The 21,012-nt window shown below is 41.7% G+C and overlaps 2 protein-coding genes and 1 long non-coding RNA gene across 3 annotated transcripts; 1 reads left to right on the plus strand and 2 right to left on the minus strand.

The window, feature by feature from the left end:
• Positions 1 to 1,586: 1,586 nt before the first annotated feature.
• Positions 1,587 to 9,328, plus strand: MED4 (mediator complex subunit 4). The gene is made up of 7 exons (XM_054002147.1): positions 1,587 to 1,711; positions 3,477 to 3,543; positions 3,896 to 4,066; positions 4,439 to 4,496; positions 5,514 to 5,600; positions 6,404 to 6,535; positions 8,572 to 9,328. The coding sequence occupies exons 2-7, from the start codon at positions 3,490 to 3,492 to the stop codon at positions 8,742 to 8,744; spliced, it is 675 nt and encodes a 224-aa protein (XP_053858122.1). The 5' UTR covers positions 1,587 to 1,711; positions 3,477 to 3,489; the 3' UTR covers positions 8,745 to 9,328.
• Positions 9,329 to 11,844: 2,516 nt separating this feature from the next.
• NUDT15 (nudix hydrolase 15) lies at positions 11,845 to 14,000 on the minus strand. Its single transcript, XM_054002158.1, has 3 exons — positions 13,782 to 14,000; positions 13,494 to 13,684; positions 11,845 to 13,018 (listed from the first exon to the last, which is right to left on the minus strand). The coding sequence occupies exons 1-3, from the start codon at positions 13,934 to 13,936 to the stop codon at positions 12,873 to 12,875; spliced, it is 492 nt and encodes a 163-aa protein (XP_053858133.1). The 5' UTR covers positions 13,937 to 14,000; the 3' UTR covers positions 11,845 to 12,872.
• Positions 14,001 to 16,193: 2,193 nt separating this feature from the next.
• Positions 16,194 to 20,983, minus strand: LOC128821198 (uncharacterized). Its single transcript, XR_008441036.1, has 2 exons — positions 20,907 to 20,983; positions 16,194 to 19,207 (listed from the first exon to the last, which is right to left on the minus strand). It is a non-coding gene; the product is annotated as an uncharacterized LOC128821198 (long non-coding RNA).
• Positions 20,984 to 21,012: the final 29 nt, after the last annotated feature.

Consider the following 21,012-nt stretch of genomic DNA (forward strand, 5'->3'; position numbering starts at 1 on the left):
CAGGTTTTTGATACGCTTTCAGTATCATGCACTTAACCTTCTTCAGTTGTCAGTAAAACACCAGATATATGAATGTCTAAAGGAGACGTGTCAGGATGGAGCCTGGTGGTTCTCAGTGGTGTCAAGCAATAGGACAAGAGGCAATGGGCAGAAACTGATGCCCAGGAAGCTCCACCTGAACATGAGGAAGAACTTTACTGTGTGGGCGACCATGCACTGGAACAGATTGCCTAGAGTGGTTGTGGAGTCTCCCTCACTGGAGATAGCAAGAACCCTCTGGATGCAATCCTGTGCCGTGTGCTCTAAGACAACCCTGCTTGAGCAGGGAGGTTGGACCAGAGACCCTCTGTGGTCCCAACCTGACCCTTTCTGTGATTCTGTGATTTCATCCTCCATCTGATCAAAGGCACCTGAGGGATTTTTGGACACCAAGACTCTCAAAAATTGAGTTAAACCCCCTGAAGATGTAATACAGTTGCACACACTTCACCTGCAGCCTGTTTTCTGTATCTTTAGCACATATCAGTGTCATCTGGAGGCTCTTTGTGGGGGCCCGGGGACTCCACAAACACATTCTAGTTGGAATGGTTGTAGCCAGGTGGGGGCAGGGGGCAGACCTCTCCTCCCCAACAACTAGCAACAGGAGAACGAGAGGTCACAGTCTTCAGATGCACCAGGCAAGGTTTAAGTTGAACGTTAGGAAGATTTTCTACACAGAAAGGGTGATTAAGCACTGGAATGCCTGGACTGCCCAGGGAGGTGGTGGAGTCACCATCCCTGAAGGTGCTTAAGGAAAGACGGGATGTGGCCCTTTGTTGTCGATGTCTGTCGGTGAACCCAATGGGAAAAGTGATGATGTCTAACTCCAGTTCAGAAGGCTGAATGATTTCTTTATTATAATTATGCTATAATACATTAATAGACTATATAAAAGAGGATACTAAAAACTACATGCTACTTTCTCTAACTATCATATCTAACTCACAACTCGTGACCCTCTCGTGAGAGTCCAGACACAGGTGGATCTGACTGGCTGTCAGGGCCAAACAATCCACCATGATCCAACCAAGCATTCGCTCTAGGTAAACAATTCTCCAAACACATTCCACAAGAGGAAAACAAGGAGCAGAAACAGAAATTGTTTTCTCTTTCATTTCTCTCTGTGCATCTCAGTGAAAAATCCAGAGAGAGAGAGAAATGTGCTTGCCACAGCCCTTAGTGCCGTGGTCTAGTTGACACGATGCTGTTCAGACTCCATGATCTCAGAGGTCTTTTCCAACCTAAATGAGCCTATGATTCAAAGAGCAACAAGCGCAGATCCTCGCGCAGCGACCTGGCCTTAAGACAGAGGCGCATCTGGCCCCCACGAGGCAGACGTGACCTCCTTTCCCCTCACACCGCCGGTCCGCGGGGACGAGCCCCGCCAGTCCCCGCTGCCTCCCCGCCCCGGGCGCCTCCGCCCCGCGCATGCGCGCGCCGCCTCGCGGCTGCTGCTCGCCGCTCCGCCGCCGGGGGCGCTGCCGCGCGCCTGCCCGCGCCTCCCGGGGGCGGGTCCCGCTCGGGTCCGCGCCCGGATCGCGATGGCGGCGGCGGTGGCAGGAGCCGGGGCCGGGGCCGGCGCCGGGGCGGCGGCGGGCGGGGGAGGCGGGGAGCGGAGCAGCACCCGGGACCGGCTCCTGGCGGCGCTGGAGGATCTCGAGCTCTTGGCCAGGTACCGCGCTCGGCCCCCCGTCGGCCCCGGGTGGCGGCGGGGCACCGGGGGCGGGGTGAGGGCTCCCGGCGCGGTCCGTGCGCGGAGCCGGCGGCGGGGGCGCCGGGGGCGGCGGGCGGAGCGGCAGCCCCTGAGGTTGGGATGGGAGGGGCCCGGCGCGACTGGAGCGCTGGTCCGACCCGGCTCGGGTACGCGTTTTCCTGCTCTCTCGCCGTCCTCAGGCTGGTGCCGCGCCGGCGTTCGGCCCGGCCCTGCGCAACGCTTCCCGGCGCTCATCCCACTGGGAAAGCATCGGTCGTTTGCAGAGAGAAGGAGTAGCTTCCTTTTTCTCCCACTTGCCTTTCTCACTTGGTTGACACCTCTGTTTCCTGTGAAGTGTGCGCTCACACGCCGATTTTAGGCATTTTATTAATCACTAAAAATATGCTTAAGTCAGAAATACGTAGATGGTGTTGCATGACATCAGCTGTTCTCGTCAGTGCCACATTCACTCCACGTAGGCTGCAGAGCTTGTCTTCAGAGTGATAGAAACGCTCAGATACTTACTCCAGGGTCTTTAGTCCGGGCTGGTAATCCCCATCCAAGCTGTCGACCATGTCGTGGTGGCGCAGCTGGCAGTGAAGTTCAGATAGTTCCTAATTATTTTCCACACCTCAGGGAGAGCAGGAGTTTAGGAAAGCATTTTCAGAGGGAATAACCTGTACTATCCATGGGGCTTGCTCACTCAGTGATTACCAAGAGTAGGATAAGCTATTGGTGAGTTGCTCTCCTTGTGTCTGGTTAAGTTTTATCCTGTGTCACAGATTTTATTGTGACATAAGAATTGCTGAAGAGCATGTGTTTATGGAAAAAAGAAAACAAACTTGTTCTTTATCTAAATTTTTTTTTTTTTTTTTTGATCCTGGAACTAGCATTCTACCACAATGAAGCCAGAGCAATGCTCAGCAGAATTTAGTGAATCTTCCTGTTGATCAGCAAAGTGTTGCAGCACCCTGGGGCTAGGCCTTTCTCAGTCACAATACTGGTTTGGTGGTAGGGGCAAAAATTAAGCCACATGTCTAATCTGTAGCCTTTCTATAGTTTGGAATCTACATCTGTGCATTATCTGGCTGACACAGGGTAGAATTACAGCATTCCATGACATCATCTTTGATGGTGGTAGCTGACCTACTTAAAATGGATTTTATTTGCTACTGCTCAGTGTTGGTCAGGTAGAATAAAGTTTTAGTAACAGTGACAATTTTCTTTATTCTCTAATTGTTTAAAATCATAGTAGTGTTCAGGAGTGACCAAGAGACATAGACCAAGATCAGACCTGTACTGGGGATTTTTTTTTGACATTTCTGGCCCCACTGCTATATTACTCACACACCCCACTAAGCTGCTTACACTGGACCAAGCAAAGAAAATGGAGAAAAGTAGAGAAGTAAAACAGTGAAGACCCTCTTGCAACAAACAAAGCTAGTAGAAGAAGGATCTGAGTGCACTCCGTTATGCTGTTTCTTCTCTCAGCTTCTGTTTATGTCTTTTATGGTTTAACAGGAACTTAGCACATTTCTTGAGTTCATGAGGGCTTCATGAACTCAAATAACAAAGAAAAGAATGTGCTTTCTTGGTTGAAAAGTCCCTGCCCACACTGTACTATAAAATATAAAATACTCAGGTCCATGAATACTTTCGTAATGATACCAGTACTCTGGTAATTTTGGGATGACTTGATGTGCGAATGCCTTAGAAAACTGTGCAAACGGAGTTCTCCTTTCAGGGAACTAATTGAAATGTTGGCAATTTCAAGAAACCAAAAGCTTCCACAACCAGGAGAAGAGAGCCAGGTAAGCTGCCTTTCTAAATTGTGTTTCTTTGGATAAGCATAATGCTTTACTTCTAATTTTTTTCCATTCTTTTGTTTGTCCTTACTTTCTCCCTTTGTCCTTGCCTATATTCGTGTTAATGGTCATGATGGGGATTTGGCCCTGCTACAAAGGCATTATTGGTTCTCCTGTTGTTTATTCATTTTTTTATGTGCTTCATAGGCTGTTTCTGCAAACAGGAAGAAATTTTGTTTCATTTTTCATTCAAACAAAAATACTCCTATGGATGCCATTTGCTCTTCTTTGTAGCATGACTGAGGGTGTGTTGTTACTCTAGCCAAATTAAAAGTTCTACAAAACTGTTGTTCAATAGATCCTGGAACTGCTGATTCAGAGAGACGGAGAGTTTCAAGAGCTAATGAAGTTGGCAGTTGATCAGGGAAAAATCCATCATGAAATGCAGCTTTTAGAAAAAGTAGTAGAAAAGCGGGATAATGATATTCAGCAGCTGCAGAAACAGCTTAAAGAAGCAGAGCACATACTGGTAAGTTCATAATGATGTGTTTGCTTTTGAGCATCTCGTAGAAAAGGTGGTTCTGGGCAAAATGGTGTTATGTTAGTTTGAGAAGATTTACATACTTAAAACTTCATAAGAGCTTAGTGGTTTGGGTTTTTTCTCAGTAGTCAAACACTGTTTAGTTATCATGGTATTAAGTTTTTTTTTTTTATAATGTTAATTTGCTTCTAAGTCTACTTTATTTCTGTGTATTTTGAAAATGTTCGTGGAAGTTTCTCTTTTAAAATGCTATTAAATGGAAGGATTTATTCACAAAAGCTGACTTTATGTAGACGTTTATAAATTAAAGATGTATTGAAGGTTTGGTTTGCTTTGTGGGTTTTTATTTTTTACAACTAGGCAACAGCTGTTTATCAAGCAAAGGAAAAACTGAAATCAATTGAAAAAGCACGAAAAGGTGAGTATCCATCATTGTACATATTACATAAATTCAATTCTAAAGAAAGTTGTTAGTGAGCTCAAATTGGGCATTTTTTTATTTCTTTTAAGTTTACTATCACAGATTTCAGATGCTTTTTGTGTAAACAAATTTCCATTTCATTGTGAAAGTGTAACCATTTTCTCAGAATAAAGACAGCATTGATTTTTTTTTTTTTTTGTGGCAAACATATTTTAAAACATATTTTAATATGAAAGTGTCTTAGCAGTCTTCTTGGACTGATAATAATATATCTGATTACCTAAGTGCCTTACTAAATTGCCTCAGGAAGTTTGCTAAGGAAAGGAAGAGAATGTTTGTGTGTATATGCACTGTATTTTGAAAGACTGACTAACTGGTGATACTAGATTTTAATTGTAGCAATTCCTGCCATTCTGTGGCACTTACCGAACTGAACTAACTTTTTTTTTGGGGGTGGGGGGGAGGGCAGGGGAGAGGGAGAAGGCATCTTCTTTAGGTTGTGTTGTGTTGTTTTGTTTCTACAGTGTCTTTTATAATTTTGTTATGTCCCTTTCATCTAGAAAATCAAGGAATTTAATAAAGTTCCTATTAATCTAATACAGGCACATATTTGGAGGGACTCTTCTGGGTACAGTCTGTAGCTACTTGTGGGAATGAACAAAAAAACTTTCTTTGCTACAGAAAATTCTATATTAAAGCAGGAGCTGAAGTTTCAGAATTTTTTTTTTGTGCTTGTCAAGAACACTTGTTTAAGAGATTGTTTGTGTTTTTCACGAGGTTGGAGAACCATTGATATTGAAGGTGTTTTGTACTTGTGTGTGTAAATTCAGTTCACTGCGAAGCTCATCTTTGCATAGTTGGAGAATATTCTAAACAGTCATTGCATTTGAACCAGGCTTTTAATGTTTGGCAAAATCGCATTCCCAGTCTTTTAAATACTGGTGGCCAATATTCTGAAATAATTAAATGCACAATCTCTTAAGAATGCAGCAACATTTTTTTCCGTTCTTCCAGGTGCCATTTCCTCTGAAGAAATAATTAAATATGCCCATAGGATCAGTGCTAGCAATGCTGTTTGTGCCCCTCTGACATGGGTACCAGGTAACTATTGTGTTTATGACAGTAGATTTTTAAAAAATAATAAATCATGGTTAATATCTGGTCTTACAATGTTTTTATACAGCAATAACCACCAGCATTTATTAGAATGACATTGTTTTCATCTGTTACATCTAATATTTAATTCTAAATATTTAGTTTTATCTAAAATGGATATCGAAAATCCTGTGGACTTCACTTACATCTCCAAAAGGTTATGAAACTGTCTGCTTTCATTAACAGATTGGCCTCCTCTGTTCTCCTTTGTTTGCTTTTTTCCCCTGAATGTTTACCCTGATTATAAGTCAAAGGCTAATGCTAAAGGCTTTTCTATGTATTTGGTTGTGTTCCCTCTTGCACCTTACAATATTCTTTCAGAGAATGTTAGTAAACAGTGGAGCCAGAAGCAGAACTTCTACTATGACATGTTTCAATTTTGGATACTACCCTCTTTGTTCAAAATGAAAACGTGTTTGATCCAATTTCTGTCCTTGCTGTTTAGCTGTGAAATAGCAGGGTGAGCAAAAGTATCTTTTAAACATGATGGGGTTTTTTTGTTTGAGTTGCTTTGGGTTGTTTGGGGTTTTTTTAATGTGCTTTTTCTGCCAAGTTTGAATGAGCAAAGAAAGTCTTAAGTGAAAGACAGACTTGGATTTTAATAAAACAGGTGTGATGCTCACTGCTCATCCAAGCAACCGGAGTATGAGGTTTTTTGGTCATTAAACTAGGCTCTGAAGCTAAAGCTAATGTCTGCAAGACAATTGGTAAATATTTCAAAGCATTCTTTTTCTTTTTTTTTCTTAAAGGGGACCCACGTAGGCCATATCCTACAGATCTGGAAATGAGAAGTGGTCTCTTGGGTCAGATGAACAACCCATCCACCAATGGAGTCAATGGACACTTACCAGGGGATGCGCTTGCAGCAGGCAGACTGCCAGGTAAGTGAAACTCAGTTTTGTTTTGTTTTTCTTTACTGCTTATAGATTCACAGCAGCTATACATTTCCCTTAGCAAAGGCAAATCAGAGGCAAAGCAATGAAAATTGTGGTTAATGTTGTTCCCTAGCAGTGAAGACCTAGTAAAGAAAGGGAATTAGAAATTGCATTTTTTTTTTTCATTTCTTGCTAAACTGCAGACACTACAGCTAAGTCAATATAAACAAAACTCAGTTACCTTCTTGTATTTTAAATAAATAATTAAGTGATTTCTAGACATATTAGAAAGAAGCACTTTGTGAGCAGCTTTTGCTTAGTGGTGATGGCAAAGCATGGAATTGAGAAAGCTGTATTTGGAAGAAAGGTGGTTTATTGTTATTCCCTACCTTTCTTTGAGTCTATGCTTAGAAGTTTTGGATTTAAAAGACATGGCAGGGGACAGCTGCTGAGATAGTACACTGAGTGTAGGAATCAAGCTTTAATCCCTTAATTGCTTTGTGAAATGGGCACTTCCATTGACTTCAGTGAGATTCATTCCTTCATGCAAAAATTGAATTTAGCAGTAAATTACAGTAATTGGATCAAGAGTTCAGTTGCTCTGTGCATGTGCAGCATTGATCTACCATAGTTAGACTAAATGGTGGAAAAAGTCGTAGTTTGGCTTCATAGGAGATCTGTAACGTTTCTTACATATCTGTTAAGCCACTATCAGGTATTATGGAAAGCTTGCTTTCAAAAATCATGCTGAATTTGTTAAAAAACCCCTCTTGTGACTCCACTGCAGAAATAGTAAATTTGGATTTTGTGTTTCTGATCATCTGTCTAACCCTGTTGTCACCTCTTAGGAAGTGACTTGAAATTCTGCATCATCTCACTTTGTAAACTTCTGGGCTTGGATAAAATGGGTCAGTGAGCTGAATGGGAGTAGGACCCTGACATCTGTCCATAGCAACTCACCAGGGAAATGCTGGGGATTGGCCCACGTACCTTTTTTGTTCTTTTGAAATATGGTCAGAGGAGATGTTAAGGTTGTGACTCCCTAATGGAATTTCAGCATTTATTTGTGTAAGTTTTGGTAGAGCCCGTTCTGGCTGGCTCCTCTGCCTTAGAGGATGCAGACTTGATCCATTTACTTTTGAGTGCTGTCTCTATAAGAACTGAAAGGAATTTTCAGGAATTTTAGGAATTTTCTTTGAGAAGCTGGAAAATGTGGGATTTAAACTCCTCCAGTAAAATTCTTAATTGAATCTTGGGCTCCTCTGTCAGGTGAAACACTCACATAGCTAGACTGTCAAGGTAAGAGGGAAACAGTGATTTACAAGAAAGCTGAAGCTGCCTGAGCATTTTGTGTAGGGATGCTGAATCTGTTGGTGTGTGGAGGCATGTCCTGAGAATGCTAATTATGAGATGTAGTCCTTTTGGAGACTCCTGCAGAGAGTCCTTAGTGAATGTGCAGACCAGTTTCTGGACTGCTTGGTAACCTCCAAACCTTGAGGCTGCTTAGCACACACATTCAGCCTGGTTTAATAGCAGACTGGTTCTAGCATTGAAGCATGGCCACAAAATGTAAAACACTAGCTTCCATTCTAGCTCGTTCAGATAAAGGCTTTTCAGGCATATTTGGATAAAGCCTTTTTCTCTGAATTTTTATGGTCTGCCTGATTTTTTTTTAATCTAATATTTTAATCTATTTTTGCATACTGACAGACCGTGATAATTTTCATTACTCCCAGTAGTTGTGAGTGCTAAATCAGTTCAAACTGTGCTTTGAAGTTGAAAAGCTCTGTATTGAGTATATGAGTTATCAAGAGCCACCTACATAAACGGGCCTCTCTGGCAGAGCAGACTTTTAGGATTATAGAATTGCTCCATCATGAGATTTTTCCAGCTGTTACTGGAGGGTTTAATTTGTCCAAAATTTAGAAAAGGATTTCAAGATTTGTTTTGATTTTAAATTGAAGTTCTGGTTGAGCTGTCTTGTTGAATTTGTCAATATACAAAACTGAAAGTTTTCTTGATTATGCCTCTTTTTTTTCTAGATGTGCTTGCTCCTCAGTATCCTTGGCAGTCAAGTGATATGTCAATGAACATGCTACCTCCTAATCATAGTAATGACTTCATGCTGGAGCCTCCAGGACACAATAAAGAGAATGAAGATGATGTAGAAGTTATGTCAACAGACTCCTCAAGCAGCAGCAGTGACTCAGACTAGGGGCACAGTATCCCTAGTAGACCTTTCCTGTGGTGAAGGTAGGTTAGATGCTGTTTGTCACAAACTGCAATATCCTTTTGTTACACCAGCAGCCCTGTGTAGGGAGAAGATAACAGCTGGCTCAGATATAGGGTGACTAATTTAAAACCATGGACTGTAGACTTGTTTTTTTCCTGTTAGATGTTCTGGGAGCTGGGAGAAATGTCTGGAAGCTGTCTGCTGGGGGAGAGATGTCAGATTTTCAGTGATTGTGTAAATGTATGTTTGCAAGAGATGTGTAAATATATATTTATATATATGTATTTACTATACATTAGATGACATAAGTTCCTGGGAAAAAATGTGTAAGGGGAATCCCCTTGTATGTTTGTTAGTAACTTTACTCTTTTGATGATAGCCTTTTCTATGCCACAGAAATTAAACACAAAGTTTGTAATGTATCCTTTTTTTGTTACTGCCTAAATCTGTCCTTGATCATCTGTGTATCAAGAACAAAAATATGGCAATAAGGTGTAATAAAAGAGTTTGTAATTATTGTAATATATAATGAAGATTTGTCATAAATAAACTCTGCTTTGATCTAACGTCAATTTTCCAAACTGGAATCTTAGACGAGTTGCCATGTAACTTCAATACTCAGCACATTTTATCCCAGTATGTGGTTGAATTCTGACTGAGTTTCAGAAGTTTGTACTCCATTTTCCCCTATGCAAAGTGCCCAGTCAGCATTAGAAGCAGCTGAGGAGTCAGAAGTGGAAAGCCTGTCCTTCCTATTCAGGTGAGCCCTTCCAGGTACACACAAAGCTGGGCCGACCCTGAAGCAGCGAGTGCCCACCCACAAGGCTGCCCCAAATACTTGGTTAAGTGTCCTGGGACCCTGGAGGTGACACACTTTGGGGCATGCTGCAGGTTTAGCTCCTTTCAGATCAAAGTGCTCAAGAATTTTTTTTTTTTGTTCTTGTCATCTTTAATTTTTTGAGTTCTTTGAACCTGCTGATTTGTTTACTTTTGCAATTACATTTCCTGAATCAGCTGCAATGTTATTATTTTGTCTTTCCAAAGGCAATTCCCTTGGCTTTCCTTTCCTTGTTCTGTTTTGCTTAAGGAGTCATGACAGCTGCTTTTCTCTTATGTAACCCTCTGATAGAATTTCAAAACTCATGTGAACTGTTGCTCCTGGCAGTTACAGGTTTCTGTCCTGCAGCACAGCTTACTGCAGCATAGATCACAATTCTCTTCCCTTTTCCATTTTGTAGATTCCTCACAGGAAGTACCTGATGAATCAGGTAATTCCTCCTTTGCTCAAGTAATCTTTCAAACATTGCTGCTGGTAATGCTGCCACCTGTGACCAATCTGTACAAATCCCATAAGGATGTAGAAAGGACTTCAGTCATATTCAATCACATAATATAGGGCAGTGGGTTTTGTTTTCAGAGAAATGGGGAATTTGGTTTTGTCTCAGCTATTCCTTTTACAAGTATTTTCAGAGTTATTAAACTGTCACCTCTTTCACAACTTAAAGTTATTCATATACATACATTTTGTAACCTTTATTCAATATTATGTTTTCCTCTTGGGTGCTTATCTCCAATGTCTTTCCTGTTTAATTCACATTAATCCAAATACATGTGCCCTGTATCAGTCATTCTAGTTAACCTTGCCTACCCCTTTTCTAGCTCACATTAGTTTTTGTCTTAAAGCATGTGTGATCTATATAATTCACCAACTGAAATATTGTGGAGGTGGGTGATTCTTTTCAGATATGAGAGAACTGAAGCAATGACCACTTATTTTTCTGCCTTGTTAGTTCCTCTGTTACAGGATTAAATGGGACCAATGTATTACATCTAAGAAATAGGTAAGGGAACAGCTCTGCCCACTGTTCACTTAGCATAAAATCAAACACTGGGTATTAGATGCATCCTAATCAGTTTCCTTGCATCAGTGCTCCAAACTATGCACAGTTCAGGAGTATGCTTCTCAGTGCTAATTATAATGCCATCTTAGGTGAATTCTGTCAGTTACAAACAGTTTAGTAAACCATGATATGGTAACTGAGTGTTCTGTTATTCAGTGGCTTAGATGTGTACTATTTTCCTATTTAGCAAAAGTACCAAAAATCAAAGTAAAGACTTAGTTGAAAGGACTGAGTCTTGGCAGCTAAAATTGACTGAGAACCACATTTTCTGCAGGGGTGGGGAATATAAATGTGTGATGGCTACAAAGTTATTTGAGTTGGGGATTGCTGACAGCTGGTTGCAGTAATGCACTGTAGTCTTTTAATCGATCCATTTTGAAAAGATACAGAAATGCTGACATATGGAGATACTGTTTGTGTCCTCATTTCAGTGTCTACTTGTGTATTTACAAAAAATAGAATGTTCATAACCATTAACAAAATATGCCAAGAAAGTATTTATTGAATGACAGACCATTTTACAGTGGTCTCTGTTCTCTCATCAGGACCTAGATGTTTTCTAAACTTTAAAATTGTACTAAATAATTCGATTTTTTTTTCTTCATTAGTCTTTGGGACAGATGGGCAGGACATCTGTCAACTCTTCCTACAGCTTCTTTGTTGACAGAATGGAATAATTTTCGGTGTACATAAGGTTGCTTGCAGGAAGCAAATCTCCACTTTTGAATAGAAAAATAAGCTTTTTACAAAGGTACAGTAGCAAAGGAATTTTTTGTGAAATTTCCCATTTCAAAACTGCTGTGTAATGTTACTTCTTTCTTCACTTCAGAGAATGGGTGTCTGTCCTAAGGGAAGTTGCACATAATTAATACTTCAAACTCTAAGCAGGAGGATTGCCAGGGGCAGTAGCATCTTTATGCCTCATCACTCTGTCTGTTTCTCAGCAAGAAGAGCCATCTCCATTTAAAAAAAAATTATGTACCAAGTAAGGAATCAGCTTCAAGCTGATTTCTTTTAAAAACTGAGAAGTCAATTCATAATTTCAGGTAATTTTAATCTCAGTATTGTGCCTCTTTTTTATTCCAGAGAAATTAAAGCTATCTTACAACATTTTTGTACAATGAGTATATCTAAAGGAAATAGACAGGAGATGTGCTATAAAAGAACCCTGACAAGAGAAAAATGAGCCAATTAGTGATTTATTTAAAAATTATATCCTACAATTAACTGCTGATATCTTAGTGACCACAGCTGGATGGTGACAATTAATCAAAATTAGTTACAGATTCTAAAAAAAAAAAAATATATGAACTCCTTGGTATTGTATGTACTGTAATTTCATTCACTAACAACTCAGTCATTTAATCAGTCAAACTGAAAATTCACTATTTTACCAAATCTCAGTAGCCAGTCATACAGAATTACACTCATCTGTGCTGTTTAATACTGACAGCTCTTTTTAGCCACAAAGTATGATTTTTGCCATGGAGCTGCACCTATAAATGAGATTTGTGTCAGCCTAGTAGAGTAGGCACCTCTCCATTCCGAGAGTTCAGTTACAAATTCAGATCAATTGCAGAGATCTGAGACATTGCTGCAGATAAATTCAATGTAACTGAGGCTCTAAACAGAACTGTTATGAAAGCAACTGGCAAGAAGGGTCAGGGAATTTTCATTCTCTGCAATAAGTCATGGTAATCTTTTCAAATTTTTAATACTCCTTTGATTTTCAAGTATATACTGCTGTCTGCAGGGAAAAAAGGCATTGTCTATTAAATGCAATTTTTGTTCATGACAGTAGCTTCATAACTGAAGCTAAGAGACAAGGCTAAGTTTTAAAATTGGTCCAGTAATTACAGGAAGGCAGGTTTAAATGAGTAAGTTTTGCTGCAACTGCTTTTAAGTGAGTAAGCTTCCCTGGCTAGTGCTGATTTCCAAATGGCTGTTCATCAATATAAAGATTAACTAGATAAAACACTGAATTTTCTGTAAAAGCAAACGTTAATTGTTAACTACTAAACCTAGAAATGGGTCTGGAATGAGAGACAACTGTCGTGTGAAACATGGGAAAAACACTGAAACAGTTGCTATGTTCTTTGGGAAAGATAATATTTTCACATGGGCAGGGTTAGCACTTCATATCTTTTTTTCTTCTACACCAAAAAAGCGGGTCTGTCCTTTAGTTTGTTACATAACATACAATTTGTTTTTACTCTAATTGGTGACTTCCCGTGTACCCCTTTAGATGATCCAGCTCTTCTGTAAAGGGATTGTAACCTTGCTCTCTTAAACAGCGTAAGGCCCAGAACAGTTGATCTGCTGGAGGAAATTCATCCCATTTGACCCATTCCCAGCCTGTAGGAGAAAAAAAAAAAAAAAAAAATCTGAGTACAGAGTTAAGACACGACCCAAGGAAACAAAATGAAGCTGTGGCAGGAAAGGTTTAGACTGGATGTTAGGAAAAGGTGCTGGGGCACTGGAATAGCCTCCATAGTGCAGCCTGATAGAGCTCAAGAAGTGTTTGGACAACCTTTTCAGGCACAAGGTGGGATTGCTGGGGTTGCCCCGTGCAGGGCCAGGAATAGGATTTAATGCTGCTCGGGGGTCCCTCCTCTGTAAGTCTAGATGGATCATATAGAAACTACCAATACAAAGTCAGGTTCTCTGTTGCATATAGAGTCATTTTGCCTGAGCAGCTTTTTTTGTTTCCCAGAGAATGCCCCATCCCTGGGAGTGTTGAAGGCCAGGCGGGATGGAGCTCGGAGCCACCTGATCTAGTGGGAGGTGTCCCTGCCCGCGGCACGGCGCTTGGAACTAGAGGATTACTTACCCTCGTTCTTGTCGGGCTCCCGGTTGCGCGGCTCGGCGCCCGGCTCGGCCTCGCCCTTCATGAGCACGGTGACATAGTGGTAGCGCTGGGACGCGCACACCGCGTTCACGGCTGACGCGAACCGCACATGGTGCAGCCGCAGCGCCGCCTCCTCCAGCGTCTCCCGCGCCGCGCACTCCGCCAGGCTCTCCCTGCGGGCGGGCAAGGCAAGGGAAGGCAGGGCCGCCTCAGGGCACGGCGGTGCAAAGGAGAAGGGTAGGGCGAGAAGGGAGGGCGCGGGGCTCCTACCCGAACTCCAGGTGCCCTCCGGGGAGCTGGTAGGTGCCGGCGCCCAGCGCGCCTTTCCGCTTGCCCAGCAGGACGCAGTCGGGGTGCGCGGCGCTGGTGACCACCACCCCCACGCCGACCCCGGGCCGCCGGGGCTGAGCCGCCTCCTCGCCCATGGCAAGCCCCGGGGGCTCGGCGAGGCTCGGTCCCGCCGGGGGCAGGCTGGGGCGGATCCGCCAATCGGGGTTTGGGATCCCGCGTTTTGGGGGGCCCTTGGCCGGGGGGTGTGTCCGTAGCTCGCGAGATGCGCGTGGTGGTGACGTCGCTGGTGGCGAGGTTCCAAGGCCGGCTCGAGAGGGAGAGGTGCCCTGTCCTGCTGTTTGCATGGGGATCATTGCCTCTGAACGCGCACGGACTTGTGAGGTCACCGCGAACAGAAAAGGCCTGTCTGCAAATGAGGGGCAGCTGAAAACAAGCAAGATACGACTCGGTTTTTGAAGGTCAGGGAGGCAGTCGGTCTCTGACTGCAGATTTGTCCAGAATTTGAAAAGTGGCCCTTCTTTGGTTAGCCCACTGTTTCTGGTCTGTGAAGATTCTGATTCTGAAGTGTCACGTTGGAATTATTTAAAAAGGAAGCAACAAACTTAGCTGAGCAGAGCTCCACAGGCGGAATAACAGTTCCTGACTGATAAAGTAGAAATAAAAGTTTCTGTTGGCAAATATTTACCTTCATTCTCACATTTTTATAAATTACAGAGATATGTAGAATACGAGATACAAGCTTTCATTTTCTTTATAAAAAACTCTAAAGTTCGTCAGATTTTCCCTTTCTTCAGCCTATTGATCACAACAAAGAAAGAAGGTTTTTATTTGCAGACCTTTCAAATTGGTTTTGGGTTTTTGTTTGCTTGGTTTTGGGGATTTTTTTGGTAAGGTTTTAAAATACCTAAGTACAGATGTTTTTATTTACATATGAAAGTCACAGGGCCAAACTGGCTGAAGCTTAATCACATTTTTAGGGACCAGTTTTCTGGAGTTTAACTGCCCGAAGTGGCTCAATACAGCATGAGATGTGTCCCAGCATTGGCATGAAGGGCATGTCAGGAGCAAATGACTGGGCGTGCTAGAAGCAAGGCTGCCCTTTGGCAGTATTTGGCTGTGCTGCTTAACTGTGATGTCAGCCCACACCCTGAATTACTGACATTGGTAAATAACAGCAATAATAACAATAATAAATAATCCTGGGCAAATTGCCAAGCTAACTAGACTTTTTGTAAACCAAGCTCATTCATTCGTATCTGTATCCCTAGTACAGCTGAGTATCCTAAGTATCCTAATCCATGAATTATCTATTAGGAGTATCCTATTCTACAGATGAAACACCAGACATATCAGTTATATCACTTCTGTATTTACATTTTAAGACAATGATCTTACAAAAGCCGTATCAAAGATTCCTCCTCACCCATGAAGCTCATTTTGGTCCAATACATTAAAACACCACAAAGTTTTTTACCTGAACTATGAAAACATTCTACTTTCTATGTACACCATTTTCCTGTACCTTTTACCAAATAGCATTTAGTAATGAGTTTTGAGGGTGACCCATTGTCATTCTACTGATTTATTTTTAAATGCAAAAAAAAAAAAAAAAGGTCCATATGGTCATTATGCTTGTTTATTATATTAGTTGTATACCATTCAATGAAAATATTATATGAAGATTATTATGTAGAGTGTAAAAAGTATGTTTTTATAAACAATATATTTTTCTTTGTCAGTACACTAGGATTTTCCCTTCCTCTCTACCATCCTCTTGATCACAACAAAGATGTGAAGTATTACCCTTTTACAAAACTTTAAAATGGCTAATTTTTTGTCAAGGTTTTGAAATCTCATTGTATACAGATGTTTAGATTTGTTTCATTTTTTTCTCACTTTACATTTGTGATCATTAATATAAAGAATACTGTATGAAAAGAAGCATTTTGTTGACTGAATCTATTCTAATTGGTTTCATTCTAGGATTTATTTAGGGCATACCTATGCAGCCAGGTATTGCAGAACATGAAGTAAATCTAGGCTGGTTTTCTGAATCTGATGGTGAACAGACATCCACTGAAGAAAAATATGGAAATAAACCAAGAATGAGAAAGTAGCAAAATCCTCTGCCACAGCAGTATGTTGAAAAACTTGCAAGATTATGATCTATATATCCTTGTAAACTAGTTTATTAATATTTCACCTGAGAAAGTACTTCTGTGAACCAAAACAGTGTAGTTAAACCAGCATGTATCCAGCAGCTACTGAAAAAAGGTAGATATTTTTCAGGCCCATTTCCTCGTTCCTTCTGCTAACGCTTTTATTGATGGAAGTGTTATTGAATGAACTGTATGTCTGAGCTGATCTGGATAATTTTTTTTTTTTTTTTAATTAATGTGTTTTCTAGCATGCTGTGGGTGGCACAGGGAGGGGACAGGACAGAGTTCGATCAGATTAAACACAGCACAAAGCCAAACCTGACTCAGCAAACTGGGAGAGAGATTATGTTTTTAGTAGGATGTGATCCCTGATACAATTTACAGCTCAGGTACATAAGTGAGGGAGGCAGTGAATCAGAGTAGCTGGGAACAAGAATGGTGGGACTAACCATGTTAGAGACAGGCCAAATTTATGTCAGATTAAAATGACTACACAGCTGTTCCCTAAGAAGAGCACACATAGGGAAAGCAGGTTAGAAGAGCACACAGTGTACAACAGCTTATTGAAAAGCAGCTACACAAGCAGAAAACATCCATCTTTCTGAGAATTTCATACACATGGCTCCCTGGATATGGAATTTTCTATAAATTTTCTTAGCAGAAGTATGAATTGGAAGATGGAAGGATTGTATTTAAATATTTTACATTGCAAAGCTGGCATTCAGAAGCTGGGTGGAATGTGACAGCAGTGCATGATGCCAAAGTCCTGCCAGCAACCTGGCTTAAACTTGAACTTGAGAGATATTTCTTCTCTTGCATTCAAGCAGCTGGTTGTTATTCTGAAACCTGATACTGAAAATGTAACATTGTTAACTGTTTCCTCACTTTTATTTTAGCAGAATTATTTTTATGACACCACATGTTTCCATGAAATGGCTGTCTTTTACCATAAATCACTGTTTGCTGTAATATTATAGCTTCATAAGCATTATTAGTGGAAATTACACAAAGTGTAATACATAGTTTTTATGTTAAAATGTAAATAACCTCTGATCATATATACATATGGATAGAATAATGGTGTGTGCAAGAGCAATAGGACAAATTAGAACTGTACTACAGGTGTGCTGTTTTCAATGCTTGTTAATTATTTATTTGCTGTGTACAGACAGGACTGAGTCATTGGAATGAGTGAATGTGCTGAGACAATTCTGTTTTATTTGTAGCTTTGTCATTAACACTTCAAGTAACCTTGGGCAACCCATAGGTGGGTGAAGGTGGATTGTGCTTCAGCTTCGATAAAACTTCTGTGTGTACTCAATCCCAGGGGACTCTGAATCAGAAGACTGTAAAGTGTCTATTCCTTATCCACCTAGGATAGTACCTGGAGGTCCAGAATGGATGTCTGGAATACAGTAGGCAAGAAATCATGACAGGGTTTTTGACTACTATTCTACAGCCATCTGTGGCTCGGTGACTTCTCAAGGCAGAGGTGGCTTCTGTGTATTTACTAACCCTCTTCTTGTTTCTCTTTCTTAACCTACCAAGACTCCTCTTGAGCCCAAGTAAATTTTCATCATTTGCAGCATCTGTGGCAAGGTGCTCCACAACTTAGCTATGTGAAAGATAATTTTTTGCAAAGCAAATCCCTTTGCTTTCATTGAACCTTTCACCTACCAGCCTTCACTGGCTGGGAAGAGATGGTACATTAATGATTAATGTTCATACTGTATTCTGTAGAAAACTGCATCTATCTAGACCTGAGAGTGCACACACCAAATGCCTGTTTGCTGGGACAGATGTCAGAATCCTTGCAGGAGACACACTGGAGCACCTTCAGGGAAGGACCCTGGATTGACTTTTCTGTATGACTGGGAGAAGATATGGAATAACCTGTTAATATTGCAAATGGGTGCAGTGAACAGTTTTATGTTGTTAGCTATGCCTGAGGGTCTCCTTAGCAACCTGCAGTTTGTCCAGAGAGAACCATGATAGTACTCCTGCAGACAAGCAATGCAGAGAGAATTCACCACGTGTAAGGGAGCGTAGACACCACTGAAGGACTATTCTCACTCTGCTTCAAAGTCAGTTTTTTTGCTCTGACCATGGCTGATTCATCAGCTAAACCTGTTTACTCATCTACCATACCAAGTGGGCTCTTCCTTTCTGTCTTCAACTAAAAGTGTTCTGGAAAGCTCAGGGTGTTTTTCTCCACAGGTACTGGGATGCTTTTTAAGCCCCTGATAAATTTCATCTTGGAAATTTCCTACCCTCTTGGCCTTGGCAGGGGCTTTCACTTTCTGACTCTGATGTTCTTGGCAAGACCCTCTCTCCTGATGTTTTTCAACTACAAAGTATCAACCAGAGCTTACAAGGTCTGGGAAATAAATCAGATTGTACCATTGTCACTGCGTGGATGTGATAAATTTATAATAAAGCAAATTCATGTCTATTTATAATGCCTGAGCCTTCCTGGATGCTGTATCTGGCCTCAAACAGGATGTTTTATTTGCCCTGCTTGTCCGTTAAAACTTCTTTACTCCTTCTATCTCATTTGTAATGTACCTTTCCCCTGCTTCTTTAGGGTTTTAAATACAGCTTTTCAGAGAGGGCCTTGATCCTGTGTTAAAAATCTTACTCTGACTTCAGCAAGAAATCTCATAATTTTAAACTTTGAATAGGATGGAATCTATTTCTGGAGATTTAGCAAAACCTCTGGATATCTGCTGGAATCCTACAGTGCATTCCTTGTGCAGTTTCTTCAGTTGCAGGTCAGATACTGAATGAGGCTGAGCCCATCCAAACCTGAGTTTATGTTGGACTCACTAGGAATTTGTCTGGTTGCAGCCAAGAGTGCTATCTTTTCTTGTGTGTCTAACCAAATAAAGAAGAGGTGAATGTGTCATTTCCAAGAACTATTGTTTTTAAGATTTTAAGTTGGGCTTACAACCACCTTGTGATGACAGTCAGAGCCAGGCGGTGGCACTGGTGATCAGACAGAAATCCAGGCATGTTTACAGTCCACCCCAGTTGGACGAGTTTTCACAGCCAAGAGGAAACCAGACAATATAAAACATTCAGATAATTAAAATTCCTCATACAGCTGTGTATCAGACTCTAGATAGTGGTGGCAGCCGCCTCAGTCTTTCTAGAAGTCCTTCAGTATTGTCAGCCATGTGATGTTTCTCCTTTTGATGTATAAGGTGAAAACTGTCTTCATTTTGAAACTGGAAGGATAAGTCACTCCTAGTGAGAAGAAGATACAGTAGTAGTTGTAATCTGAATGTCTTACAGCCATTTGCTAAGGCAAGAATTAATTATAAGCCCAGAGACAGTTGTCCAATTTCCTTTCAGTAGCAAGCAACTGAGTCAGGATATAAGTCTGGTTTCCTGACCTGCAGCCAGTACTTAGGTCTGAACAGTAGCTTTGGGCTTTTAAGGTTAAAGTTTTGCCAAGATCCATTACATCACCTTGTAAACATTGTTGCAAATTCTTTCCAGGGCAGAGGTCATTTTGGGGAGTCTCCTGGAGTTAGGAGATTTGTTTGTATGTGGAAATGGCATCCATGTACTGTCCTGTGCAGTACGGAACTGCAGCAGGTTCTGTGACTAGTGAAGAGCCACTGTGTGTACAGAGGGCAGAAAGAACACAGAGTTCAAGTGCTTTTTCTTCCCTTCCCCTTATCTGGAAGAAATATTTTATCAGCTGTGGTGGGAAATCTTGGATGGTCTACCAACATTTTGCAGCTGCTTACAGGTTCAGTGACACATACTCCTACGCTGTGTGTCTGCACACAGAGGTGCAGAGCTAAGCACTCTGCAGAGCTCACCGCAGTGCTAACAGGTGACAATAACACCAGGTCAGTGGAGGACCAGGAGCAAAATAACTAAACCAGAGTGACTCCATCTTTTGCAATACTCGCCCAAGGAGAAGTTACGATAATGCATTTTCAGTTTCATAACAAAAAGAGGAAACTCATCCAGTTATTTATTGGGTAATTCAAGTTACAAAACTCAAGAAGAATCACAGCTCTGACATAGCTTTCTTTCGCATCAGATTTTGCTTTGGTGTTCACAATGTATGGAAGTAACTGCATTTTTCCTTATTATTGGTAGAGGACATTCGTGTTCCAGTTTCCCAGGCCAATGCTAATTTCCTAATTACCATTTTGTTTTAAAGGAAAAAGCTTTGCCTCCTTGTAGAGAGCACACCTCCTGGTGAATCACAAGGTCTGGTCACTAGTTTCTGCAGGGACACCTGTACCCTGCTTCAGTTCTTTAGTGACCTGAGTCAAGACCACCGAAGTAAAAGTCCAGACACTGAATTGCAGAGGGGGAGGCTCAGTGTGGAGCTGTGCGAGGCAGAAATGGGGGTGGTGGCATGGGGAAGGGGCTGCAAAATATCTAGAAATACTAGTCCTCAGTTCAGTCATAGAACCACGGAATGGTTTGAGTTGGAAAGGACCTTAAACATTATCTAATTCCAACCCACTTGCCATGGGCAGGGACACCTTCCACTAGACCAGGTTGCTAAAGCCCCATCCAGCCTGGCCTGGAACATTTTCAGGGATGGGGCATGCACAGCTTCTCTGAAAATCCTGTTCCAATGCCTCCCACTCATACAACAGAGAATTTTTTCCTTACATCTAATCTAAACCTGCCGTCTTTCACTTTAAAACCATTGCCCCTTGTCTTAAGCAAGAATGGTTGTGTTTACGTTGCTGCACGGAAACACCCTGAAATACGAAACCAAAAAAAGCAATCCTCAAGAGGACTGGAAGTCCTTCCATCGGGAAGCTGAACCGGGAAGGAGCCTGGGCGCGGCCTAAGGGAGCTGCGCCTCTTCCCTCACATTTAACAAAGGTGGTGCCAACCGAGGCCGACGTGGTCGGAAGGTTGTGGGTGGATTACAACCCCTTTAGCATCCTTGCGAAGCAAAACGAACCTTTACTAAAACGCAAACGGTGGAAAGCCCCAGCGGCCGGGCCGCGCCGCTCAGAGCCGCTCCGCCCCGGCGCCGGGCGGGCGTCACTGCGGGGGCGGAGCCGCGC

The sequence above is a fragment of the Vidua macroura genome, chromosome 2 (genome assembly GCF_024509145.1).
Source record: "Vidua macroura isolate BioBank_ID:100142 chromosome 2, ASM2450914v1, whole genome shotgun sequence".
In the NCBI taxonomy this organism is placed as follows: domain Eukaryota; kingdom Metazoa; phylum Chordata; class Aves; order Passeriformes; family Viduidae; genus Vidua; species Vidua macroura.

What these genes read in the sequence shown, in the direction of transcription:
- MED4 (XM_054002147.1), top strand. Translation starts at nt 3,490, where the DNA reads ATGTTGGCAATTTCAAGAAACCAAAAGCTTCCACAACCAGGAGAAGAG. An exon ending in AACCAGGAGAAGAGAGCCAG is followed by an intron (nt 3,544 to 3,895) that starts GTAAGCTGCCTT and finishes GTTGTTCAATAG; the next exon opens with ATCCTGGAACTGCTGATTCA. An exon ending in TGCAGCAGGCAGACTGCCAG is followed by an intron (nt 6,536 to 8,571) that starts GTAAGTGAAACT and finishes TTTTTTTTCTAG; the next exon opens with ATGTGCTTGCTCCTCAGTAT.
- NUDT15 (XM_054002158.1), bottom strand. Translation starts at nt 13,936, where the DNA reads ATGGGCGAGGAGGCGGCTCAGCCCCGGCGGCCCGGGGTCGGCGTGGGG. An exon ending in GGAGGGCACCTGGAGTTCGG is followed by an intron (nt 13,685 to 13,781) that starts GTAGGAGCCCCG and finishes GCCCGCCCGCAG; the next exon opens with GGAGAGCCTGGCGGAGTGCG. An exon ending in GGAGCCCGACAAGAACGAGG is followed by an intron (nt 13,019 to 13,493) that starts GTAAGTAATCCT and finishes TTTCTCCTACAG; the next exon opens with GCTGGGAATGGGTCAAATGG.